Source organism: Chinchilla lanigera, unplaced genomic scaffold, assembly GCF_000276665.1.
Source record: "Chinchilla lanigera isolate Chin_1 unplaced genomic scaffold, ChiLan1.0 scaffold00093, whole genome shotgun sequence".
NCBI classification, from domain to species: domain Eukaryota; kingdom Metazoa; phylum Chordata; class Mammalia; order Rodentia; family Chinchillidae; genus Chinchilla; species Chinchilla lanigera.
Genome location: NW_004955494.1, coordinates 1243589 through 1256034, shown reverse-complemented (window position 1 = coordinate 1256034; position 12446 = coordinate 1243589). Strand labels below are relative to the sequence as shown.

The 12446-nt window shown below is 36.9% G+C and overlaps 1 protein-coding gene across 1 annotated transcript; it reads right to left on the bottom strand.

The window, feature by feature from the left end:
* Nucleotides 1-3184: 3184 nt before the first annotated feature.
* Nucleotides 3185-7927, bottom strand: LOC102011211 (cationic trypsin-3-like). The gene is made up of 5 exons (XM_005405394.1): nt 7888-7927; nt 6244-6406; nt 5186-5475; nt 4452-4588; nt 3185-3334 (listed from the first exon to the last, which is right to left on the bottom strand). The coding sequence occupies exons 1-5, from the start codon at nt 7925-7927 to the stop codon at nt 3185-3187; spliced, it is 780 nt and encodes a 259-aa protein (XP_005405451.1).
* Nucleotides 7928-12446: the final 4519 nt, after the last annotated feature.

The window sequence follows — 12446 nt, the reverse complement described above, 5'->3', positions numbered from 1 at the left end:
TGAAACTTGCAGTCCTCTGTTGTAGCCTTAGAGAATGCTGGGATTGCAGGTGTTTTCCACCATACCCTGCTTTTTCCTGCATTTTACTATTTACCCCTTGTCATCCTTTTTGCTACTGTGTCACCCTTTCCTTATCCAAAAGGTTCTGCCATTTGCAATCCAACCACCTTCATATCAGATATCAAAAATAAGTGCCTGTGTAGCAAACATCAGATTTATATTCACACCCATTGTTGCATAAAAACCATGTAGTACAACTATTTAGATAGTTTAGTACCATATGTAGTCTAGCTATTATTTAGCGTTCATAGGAGGCTACACAGAGAACATATACAAATAGCATTCTAATGTATACAAACTACTTGAATAGTTGGAGATTTTCTGAAACAGTTCCCCATGGTAATCAGGGAAGACACTACCAAGTAGGTCATATTTATTGCAGAGCACAGCATCCACTTCTTGCTCTGTTGGTGGGCCATGCAATTGAAATATAGCCCAGTCAACCTAATTCCATTTCACTCCCCCTCTAGTGTGTGGAACTGATGACATTCTGATAAAGAGACACTAATATGTTTTCTGCTAGTGCTCTTGGAGTGGTAGATTTCCAATAAATGTTCTGGAGATAAATTTATTTCTCCCCTCTACACTGGAAGAAACAAGATAGCTTATTTCTCAGATCTATTTTACCATCCCATCTATTTTACCATCCCAAGTACTGCTGTTTTTGTTAAGGCTGTGTATAGTGAGAGCAGAGGGGAGAGAAAGAGGTGGAGGGCACCGTAGTGAATCACACCATCCTTCAAAACATGCAAGGCTCCCACCTGTGCATTTTAAAGACCGTATGGAGTACATATACTTGAGACAGGATGTCTTCATGTTTCTGCACCTTCTCTTTGTTTTTGAGTGCTTATTTTAGAAAGATAAATTTCTAAGGCTTAGATTACTATGAAAATGAGCAAAAACAATTTCCACTCTAAAGCTACTTATACAATTTGATGAGTTATTTTTCTAGGAGGAGAATGAAACAGGGAAAAGACTGAAAATGACTGGCAGGTATCGTGAAAAGAGGTTGTAAGACAACATTAAATGCAAATGGATTATTTCCTCTTTCATTGTTCTCTTGTGGACCTGCCCTAATTTCGCAATTGTCATCAGTCTGACTTGTGATCTCTGAAATTTCATTTTGCAGTGATCTAATTGTGGAGTGGTGTTGGGGTTGGGGTAAAGTATAAAAGAAATAGTTCAGGATAGAGGTGGAAATCTTAAACTCATTGGTTTCTTGAGGAAATCCTGATACATTTTGTGGTGTTTATTGTGACCCGTCTTATCTAAACACAGAAAACATACACACTAACACACGTAGAAAGTCGATTTTATTAGGAAACAAGACAGAAACTGATGGCATAAACATTGAAATCTTTGAATGTTTAGGTAAGGACCTTTGGCTTCACCATAAAGGGGGTGATAAAGGAATCTTAGGTCCTCATAGGTTCTTTCTTCTATGTCTCCCAGAGCTTCCTAATGAGGAAGTTGGTGGTGAGTGCATAGATTTCTTATGATCTCTTCTCTCTACCATTTTTGGACTGCATATTTGTGTGTGCTTGCCATTCACAAATTAACACCTTAATATTGGATGAAATATTACTGGGAACAGGAATTTAAGGAAGGTCATTAGATACCAAAATGATAGTGCTGCACCCCTAGGACAGGATCTTCCTTTAAGAAGAGAAAGAAACTAGAGCTAGCTTTCCTGGAGAAGTTATATACAATGATACGAGTCATGGGGTACATCAGCACCAGGACGGTGGCCCTATACACATGTAGCCTGCTGGAGCCTCCATCTTGACTGTGGCATCTTCCAGAGATCTATAGGTAATAAATGTGTGTTGTGGAGACCACTGAGTCTATGGCATTTCTGTTACAGTAGTATGAACTAAGTGAGACAGCATCCTTTCATTTCATCCCTGAGGCTGCATATGTCCCTTTCTAACCTGCTCTAGTTATTCCAAAGTGTCTATGCTCAGAGGCTATTATTGGTCTTTTTGTGTTTGTACAAGATATACACAGTGATCATGGATAAGGCTTTCTACAAATCAGATTCTGGAAGATGTGTAGGGCAGTGACGATGTGGGGTGGATGTGGTGAAAACAACAGTGTGTTGAGCACAGTCCCAGAAATGCCAAAAAGTACAGATAAAGTATTTGGAGCCAAGACCTAATTATTAGTGCTCTAGGGTGATATATCTCTTGCCTTTATTATATGGTTTATTTTTTATTTCAAAGAGAAAAAAATAAAATTAACAATAAAACACAGTTTTCAAACATGGTGGAAATTAATTTCCATTTGGATTTTTGGGATGGGCTCCTATTTAAATGATTACCTAACTTAGGCTGGGATTGGGTACCTGGAGAAGGGTGAAGATTGTCCCCAGAGTCCTTGTCTGGGATGAAAATAGTATTTCAACTGGGCAGAAGAAATTGTGAAATGATGAAAATTATATATAGGTAAAACCTTGGGAAAAGTAGGAAAATTCTGATCTGTTAAACAATTTCTAATCCTACATTTTGCTCCAACATACCACAACAGACCTTCAGAAGACTGATGAACAAAGGGAATAGAGAACATTCTGTCACAGGAGAAGCAGTGTGGTGTGGATTAGGTCAGCTTGACATTCAACCTAGATTTATGGCAATCTGTATGAATGATGTTTAGGTAACTGGTTTGAATTGTGCACATTAGTGTCATTATTGGTATGAGTTATAACTCTATGTTCTACTACAAAAAGAGTGAAAGCTGTTCTATTCTTGAATCATACAAAAATGATCTGATATACTGTTTGAGAATCTATTAGTGATTTTGCAATCACTATTGCAAAATGTTTTTCTCATTGTTTTTCTCATTGATGTCCTCTGTGTCTCAGAGTCTACAGTAGGTGATCACTAAGATTATGTTCATTAGGTTGGGTAAACGACAATAACAGCATTTCAATTTCTCTCAGTAAGTCAGTTCAATTTCCTACTTTCTCATTGAGAACCAATTTTCAAGGGAATGCTCATGATTAAGAAATAAGAATCATTCTCGATCAGATGTGATGCACAGAACGTGTTTTATTTAGGAAAAGACTTCAGGCAGAGAGGAAGGTAAATTTGACAAATAGGGGAGGGATCATAAAGCACCAAAGTATTCAGTTGGCAGCAATGGTCTCCTGAATCCAGTCCAGGTAGTTGCACACCTTGGTGTAGACACCAGGTTTACCTTTCAGAGCACAGCCCATGCCCCAGGAGACCACACCCTGGAGCTCTCCATTGCAGACCACAGGTCCCCCAGAGTCACCCTGGTAAAAGAACAGCACAGTTAGTGCTCATGTTGATGCCCATATGGGAGAATAGTCTTCTGGTTGTGTTTCCATTGCCCTTGGGCCATTTTGAAGATGGTTGGTCTCCATCAAGAACCTTTCCTATCCTTGGAATGAAACCTTAATCATCCTGTTGTGGAACTCTACTTCTTTATTTTTTTTTAATTATAGAATAAAAGAATGAAAACATATTAACAAACACATACATTTACAAAATATCACAAAAACAATACCAGCAATACCGATTTTCAGACAAGGTGATAGGAAATTAACAATGGTTGTTGCATTACACGTTGATATCTTCAAAGTGGTTACTCAGGAAAACAAATATAGGCATGTAAGATTGATTAAATAATTAATCATTAACTATTCTTTCAATAAGGAACAGAAGTCAGTAGTACAACTATGTTAGCTATCCTGTGTATACATTTATACATAATTTTCCTCTTTTTCTTTTCTCTTTTCTCTCATCCCAGTTGCTCTTTACTTTTGAGCAGTTTCCTTTCATTTTACAATGTCTATCATACCTCCTAATTTTTATTCACTCTTTCAGGTTCTTATGCTAGTGAGACAATACGTTGTTTACACATGAGGGTCTGATTTATTTCACTTATGAGTATGGTCTCTAGTTGTGACAATTTACCTATAAAAGCCTCGAGCTTATCTTTCTTGGTAGCTGAGTAATAGTCTACTTCTCACTCTTTTCTTATGAATGCTTCCTGTGTTTAAGGTGTCAAGAGTCCCAGAGAAAGGAGAGTCCTGCACAGAATGAATTCTACTGTGTTAGCTCTACTGCTTTTGCAAGTGTTGGAGCCCACACTGCAACTCCTTGGGAGATTTTCAGGTTGTACTTTTTGCAGCCATTCTTCTCAGAGTCCTTTTTTCTAACCCTTAATGTGTTATATTTGTCAATATAAGATAAAGAGCATTAGTGTTTTCAAATTTTTACTTTACCAATGCATTTCCTATGCTACCACAGTCAGTCTCAAAGACTTATGGGGAATTTTCCATTTCTCTGCTTTTTTTTTTTTAAAAAAGATAACTATGGTGGAGTGGAGTGAGACCGAGAGAAATAGGGAAGGAATACAAAGGTCACCTGGCAGGAGTCCTTTCCCCCCTCCAGGAAGCCCAGGCAGAACATGTTGCTAGTGATGCGGCCTGGGTAGGAATTGTGACAAGCAGCATCCGACAGGACAGGAGCATTCAGGCACTGGAGAAGGGAAGGGTATTTATCTGTTGAATGCAAGAGAGAAAATGGAAACTTACAAGTCAGCATCATTAAGAGCCCCCACTACAGGTGGGGCAGACATCCTTCCCACAGTCGCTTTTCTTCCTTACAGTATCCCCACACTTTCAGTTCGCTTCCTATGACTCCTATTCTGAGAGAAGGTTTTTATTCCTCAGAGGTTTTCTGGTTAATTCTAATCAACACCTTATTCTTTCTCCAATACTAATTAATATCATCAGCCAATAGCTCAAGCACAGAGATGTCTGCAGTAGCAGGTGTACACTCTAGGGAGCACCAAGGTGCTTCTCCTTGGTTCTCCTCATCATCTCATTTGCAGTGCCCTAGACATCACTAATCCCACGTCAGCTCAATACCTCAGCCATCCTAATAGCTCTTTTAGGCTGCCGCTACTGAGTGGTTTTCATAAAGGTATTTGGATCCATTTAGATAGCAAATTTCGAAGTTCTGTATATTCAAAACTGTTGCAAATTCAACTTGCATCTCGGTGGAACTTCTTTTGTGTGAAGAATGGGAATAGCTTATTATCAAAGGACCCTAACACTCTATGTTTTCAGATTTGTATGTTTCCAGGTTCCACTTACTGCCAATGATCACTGTATTGCCCCAGCCAGACACGAGACACTGAGTTCCAGCAGATGAACAGGATTTGGGAAGAGAGAGAGTGGACACTCGAGAGTTGAGGCTGGCAGGGTTCTTCAGTTTAAGTAGCATGATGTCATTGTTAAACTTGAGTTGGACTTCCCCATTGATGATGGTATCTTCGGATGTGTATTCAGGGTGGATAATGATCTTCTGTACATCAATGAATTGCTCATCCCCTTCAATGATGTTAATGTTGTGTTCTCCCAGATGCACCTGGATTCGCACCCCACTGTATTGAAGGATTGAAAAATCCTAAGTATCCCCTTACCCCAACCATCAATCATAAACACAGAAACAAATGCCATATTTGGCAAGCATTGTCTCCTTCAGGTAACTGCCATGTCAACTAGCTTTGAGCATTCCTCTGCATGTTACAGGTCAGAGAATTCCCTAGTTAATTACGATGTTTTCATTCAGACTCAGAACTCACCATCATATTAGAATAGTAACGTTTAGAAACTGGGACCCAAAGACACTTTTCAAACAGTTGATCTTGAAAATGGGAATGGTGGAGATTGATCAACATTTACCAATTCTCTTTGGATAGGATCTTGTATTTTAAAGAGATAATGAGGAAGAGTCTGAGATACAGGTAAATGTGAAGGGAACACCAAGACTAATGCTTATGTTTCATGTTGTGCTGAAAATATAATGAATCTTATGTTATCCACAGGGTTGTCTTTTCTTGTTGATCTTCAGTGACTAGGACTATATTCCCATTCATTCTCAAGGTTTTCCTGGGATATTTCATCACAGCATTTTTCTTTTCTGAGTTTTTAGTGTCATACTGTATACAGATGTTGCAGAACATTAAGGCTACCAATTTGAGTGAAAATCCCTCAATTCATCATAGAATTCCTCATGGAAAACTCAGGCTTTTCAGTATCTAAATGCACTATGGATCAAGTATAGTTGTGTTCTTTATCCTGATTGTGCTTGGTGGGGCTGGAGGATAATTTGAATTTCATACATAAAAGTGTGAATGTTGATCACTTACGCTTTGTAGCAGTGAGCCGCAGACACTACCCACTGGTCAGTGATAAGGGAGCCCCCACACCTGTGGGAGCCATCATTCAGTGACACCTGGTAGGGGAGGGAATTCTTCTGACAGGTGTAGCCTCCAATGATCTTGTCATCATCGTCATCAATGGGGAGGGCAACTGACAGGGAAAATCGGAGAAATTGTTTAGATGCAAATCATGGCATTTCACTACCATGAATTTTGGGCAGACTGCCTAGAAAAGAGATGACAATATTTTCCTGGATCACTGAGTTAAGAATTGGGGGATTTCAGGTATTTTAAAAGACTTTTTATTCTATACCATTAACACATACTTTGCTCACATCACTGTTAATAAATATCTGGATTTGAATTTATGTTTTAAGTTTGCTAAATATGTTACACTTCCTCTCTGACATTCATCATAGCAACGTGCATTGACAAACATGCACACACAACAAATACTGACAAACTGCACAAAGTTGTAAGAATCAGAAATTTCTCAGACAATAACTGAGTAACCACTGGCACTTGATGATACAAGTATAAGAAATGCTTTTCCCATACTACCTTGCTTAACAGGCATTAAAATTCAGAGCTTCCCTGCAATCTTGCTGTTGTGTGTATGTGAGTTGTGTGATAGGCATTTGTCTGGCAGAGCTCTCTCCACGAGGTAATAGAAAGAAAACATAAAAGAAACCTAAAAGTGCTCAGTTCCAGAAGGAACTGAGGGGTTTACTTTGAATCTCTTCCTTTCCTTCTTTGATTCTGCTGCCTAACTTTCATGTTACCATTTTGTAGATTTTTATGTTTCCCCTCCCCAATATTTCCCATTATTCAAGTTTTGTCTCTGACATTATCATAGTAGTCTGCATTGTACAATAGATGCCATGTATTTATGAAGATTTGAAACTGCTTCCAAAGCATGCAATAATTGTATATGAATGCTGTTTTTCCATTACTGTAAAATATATTTAGGAAAATATGCTTCCAGGCAATATACATGCAGATTGAATTTGCACTTGCTAACTCCACAAAAATTTAGAATTTTAAGTTTAATAATATAAAGTGTATTTGTATCAAAATGGTGTTGTCATTTTTTTATTTTTATTTTCATCAGTGGATAGAATTTGACCTCATAGGAGAGCAATTTCATTAGCAGAGTTGTCATGATATGTAGAACATGACTTTTATCTAAAAGATATGAAACATCCCATCCTGTGAAGAGTCCATGGATAACCAACTCTATCTTGAGTGTTCAACCTTGTGTTTGGATATTTATGGTCCTTCAAGGGGAAGATTATTGAGTCAAGTATTAATGGCAAATTCTTGCAGATGTCAACATAATCACTTCTTTTGCAAACCCTGTTTCTTTTTCTCTCCTACTTTGTGAGATTTGCTCTGAAGTTGAAAAAATTCTCAGCACTCTTATACTCTACTCTGAACCACTCTTGGTCAACACAATTTTCCTCCTCCCAGGGAGATTTAATTATCCTTTGACCTCACATACTGTATTTTCAACTTTAAAAGCTTCTTGAATACAGAGCTTATATTCAACATTCAAGGTGATTTCCCTCAAAAAGAAGAAGAAGCTTGCATCCAGGATAGCAACTTATGGATTTATCCATCAAAGAGACTCACCAGTAGTGCCCAGGAAGACAAGGAAGACAAAGATCTTCATGGTGCCTCACAGGATCAGCATTGGGAAATAGGATGAAGACTTTGCATCCACAAGTATTTATACCTCTAGGTTTGTAATTGACTCCCAGGTCCACACATACCAGAGAAGTGACTTCAGTGGAAATTTAAAAATCTAAATTTAGAATTCATTTCCATGACACACAGACCATGACCCAGCATCGAATTTAACTATCAGAAGATTTCCACTTATCGGGAAAGTTATGGGAATGGAAGTAATTCACACACCTGTTGGGAAGCGTTCTTCACACTAGGACAATAAGTTGGAATGATCTCAGGACTTGGCCTCAGGTTACTGGATTCCCTGATAAAAGTCTCTGGGCCTTGGTTGACTCAATTTTGTGATAAGATGCTCTTGAACCTTAGACCCTTGATGTTTAATGAACATTGGCTCTTTCCCAGTTCTACCATTTGTCTCAGAGTAGTTCTGAACTTACATGTGCACGATAAATTTCCAGTGGGAGTAGCATGAAATCAATATCCTGAAAAATGAAATTGTTTTCTTATTAGAAAATGTAATGTATTAAGAAGGGCATAAATAATGATAACAAATTACAATTATCTTGGTTTAACATATGTGAAGGATCTAGTAGTCTTGCTTTTTTATGGTTTTGCTTTTCAAGGATTCAGGCAGGCACAGTGACTCACAGACCAAAGTTTTTAAAAGTGAACCTTCCAGAAATAAGTAATTCATCTATTTTAAATCCTGTTCCTATGTTTTTTGTATGTATTTCAATATGGGTTGTCGTGAATTTCTTGCTAATATATACATTAATTTTGTGATAGATATTTATGTATTGGATAATCTTCATAGGCAGACTTTGGTACTATGTACAGATTTAGGCATCGGCTGTGAGAGTAGAATGTATTCTTCATGCAGCAGTGTGGACTGTCTGTTAAGTACTTTGCTTTTATTATTTTCAGAGATCTTCAAAACCATCACAAAAGGTGCGTATTATAATCACAAACTTAAAGGTTTGAAAACAAAGGTGGATAAAGTTAGGGGACTTCACCAAAATTGCCCAGCATGTACAGAGACTCAGGTGTTTGCAATTGTGACTTCAGAATCTATGGTCTCATCAAGGTAATATAAAATTCTTTACAAACAATGAGCTGATTTTACAGTATTTACTCCTCCTCAGGCACCTCTCAAATTGTGTCCGTGCATCTCCTCACTCAGTCTTCTTTGAAACCATGATGAATATGGTAAACTAATTTTCATCAAGAGGGAATTTCAATGAGAAAGAAACACAGAGTAGACATGGTAGCCAGCTTTCCAGCTGGGACAATAATCTGTTATGGCTCACCTGGAGGTTATTTCTGCAGAAGCAAATTCCTTTGCAGTTGTTTTTGAAATCTATTTTTATCCAAAAAAAAAAAAATAGGGCAGGGAAAATTTTGCAATCTTGAGAAAATGCACATTTGCGCCAGGCACTATCCTTATACAAACTACAGTATCATTGAACATAAGGTCCAATAAGTGACTCAGGCTTCATATTTGAATTATTTGTATGTAAAATCCTCATGGGCTCTTTGTATAATAAAAAAATGCATATCTCCTATGTGTTCGATTTGTTGAAGGCAGTTATACCTCAGAATGAGAAGCCCAGTCTAGTTACTGGATGAGAAAATGTGCCAAGTTAGCCTCTAGGATGGAAAACTGGCTTATTGAAAACTAGGATTCCCTCAAAATTTCTAGAAATCCTATGGCCGAGGTGGTATAAAACTTGAATCTGAAGAGGCTGGGGGGTTCAAAATAAATAAATACCTTGAGTACTCAAGAAAGTATATGTGTGTCCTTTCAAAAGACTGACATTCTTAAATGAATTTGAAATGTAAAACTAAAATCATAACAATAGTGTGAATATTTTTGTTTTCAAACAACTGTTTAAAAGTTCTATATTTTTTCTTTTTCTTTTTCCTTTAAAGAGAGTAGTACATGAGAAACAAAGAAAAAAAATGGAAAAGTAGCAGCATACCAGTATCACGAACATAAACAAATCAAAGCAAGAACATTAAAAGTGATACAGGGTCTGAAGGCAAATTAATACAAGTCAACACTGGTTGTTACATTGTATATCGCTATCCTCAACTATATTACTCAAATTATCAGATGTAAGAATGAAAGACTCTTAAAAGTTCTAGTCAATTGCTGGAAAGAATGAGAAAGATTGGCCTTAGCATGGATCATGCCATAAATCATGCCAAGTGATGGAAAGTTTCTAGCTTACATACACTTATATGCCCATAAGAAAAATATGTATGTGTAAAAATGTATACTTGAAAACGTAGTTGAGCTTCTAAGTACGGATATTTCCTCATTTTTTGTACTCTAAAAGGCTATAACAGTGAAGTTTACAGCTGTTGGTATTATTTTTCCTCCTGTGACTCCATCATTGTGCAAATTTGACTTTTTATTTTTTGGTCTCTTTCTACTGTTCATTACAACCCCGATGATAGAAGATCCAATTTTCTGATGAGAGGAAACTTCTGTTAATACTGGAAGGACGGATTGAAGGAAGGAGGAGTTTGTCAGGGAAAAAATGATATTGGGCATTTCTGGCTTTTTTGTTTGTTTGTTTGTTTTCCTGGTATCAGGAATTGAACTCATGACCTCACGCTTGCCAGGCAGGAGCTGTGCCACTGAGCTAAATCCCCAGCCCCGATATTGGGTATTTCTGTTGAATTCACATTTGATGTTACGATGCCTTAACTTGTAATGATGGGGAAAATTGTTGTATTTTTATTAAGGATTATTTGACTCTATGTTTCCTTTCAGAGGGGACATTTGACTTTCTTAATTTCATTCTGCTTTTATGCTAGACTAGAGGAATGGACAATAAAGCACAGAAATACTTATTTGTGTATTTACATGTTCCGTGAGGCACACATTTCCTAACTGTTCTACCTGAACTCTGATGAAATTAAAAGTGCTTACAAGGTGTTTTTTTTTTTTAACTTCTTTTTGGTAGTTTACTGTGGTGTACTGTCTGAAGCTCTTGATGAAAGAATTGTATCCTCACTTCTTCTTCAGTGATTTAAAGGTAGATTGGTGCATGGCAAACCAGCAGGACAATTTGGCTTGACCTAATAATCAGTTCTTTAAAGCTAGATTTTATCTTTCTCACATTTCCAATCAACTTAATGACATTGTAGAAAAAGGTTCTATATCTCCACTTTTTCTCTGTGATTTTGATTCTAAAAGAGTGAAACCGCAGTTCTTCTGATTATACAGTCATGAAAGCCTTCTGATTCTTTTCTTGGCAACTGACACAGTGTGGTACCAGAAGTGTAGGAAAAGTCAGGTAGCTCCCAAAATTCTGACAGCTGTCTTATTGTCTACAGGCTGATCCTCTATGGTTTTAGGTTCAGGAGAATCCAGTGGTAAGTTTCCTTCCATTGAGAAGCTTTTTCCTCTTTTATTCATTTCTTAGAATAAAGAAGACAAGTGTAAAGAGCACATAATTTCCAAGTAGAGGCTTTGCTTAGAACACCTGAAGCTATTTGAAGAGCACTGGGAGTGCTTACTCTGTCATCCCTGCCAGGTTCTAATTTAGAGTGTGATGCATAGTGAGTTTTCCCACATCTGTAAGGAAATGGTTCCCAAATATGTTTTGATAAATGCCTGGTCACTTTCTTATCTGCTATATTTTTATACATCTTTCTTTTTTGCCTATTTTATGGCATTTTTCCTGAGAAGGTGACCCAGAAGTGTTCATGGAGTCTAGTTAGAAAAACTAATGAAAATCCTTCAAAATACAAAATTCAAGAAAAGAATTGCCTAAGGTGTCATCTCCAAAGGAAACGTCGTGAAGCAATAACTTTCTGCAATAGAGAAGGTTATGAATAATGTAGTAGCAAAGTAACAATGGATCAAGACAAATTGGGAAAAGTTTCACAATGTTTTACATATTTGTGGAGAAGTGAGTATAGAAGATTCTATGTGTGACTGAGTTGACTAGATTATTGACAAGTTTTTGTTGGGGCAGAGTGAATAGCAAATGTACATTAGTGTAAAATAAAACTTTGATATTTTGTAGTTAAATGTGAAAGTTTAACATCAGTCTGTAAGAGCACTGTGAGATGTCATTTTCACTTTTATACATCTCACTTAAGAACAAACACTGTATTATTTCTTGTGATTCTTGATAAGCAGAAAAACATATTTTCTTGCCTTAGTTTAAAAAATCTCATTATATATAACTAACACATTTCAATCTTTGATACCACTCATAAATACATAAGCCAAATCAATTTCTTTTTATTTTTTTAATTTTAAAAGTAAAAGGAGGAAAACATTAACAGACAGACAACATTTTACAAAATAGCAAAAGAACAGTACAGACAATACAGAGTTACAAACAAAGTGGTAGGAAATTAATAATGCTAGTTATATTACATATTGATATATTCAAAGTGATTTCTCATGAAAACAGATAGAGACATGCAATATTGATCAATCAAGGACTCATTGACAGTTTCTTTCAGCAAAGAAATAGAAG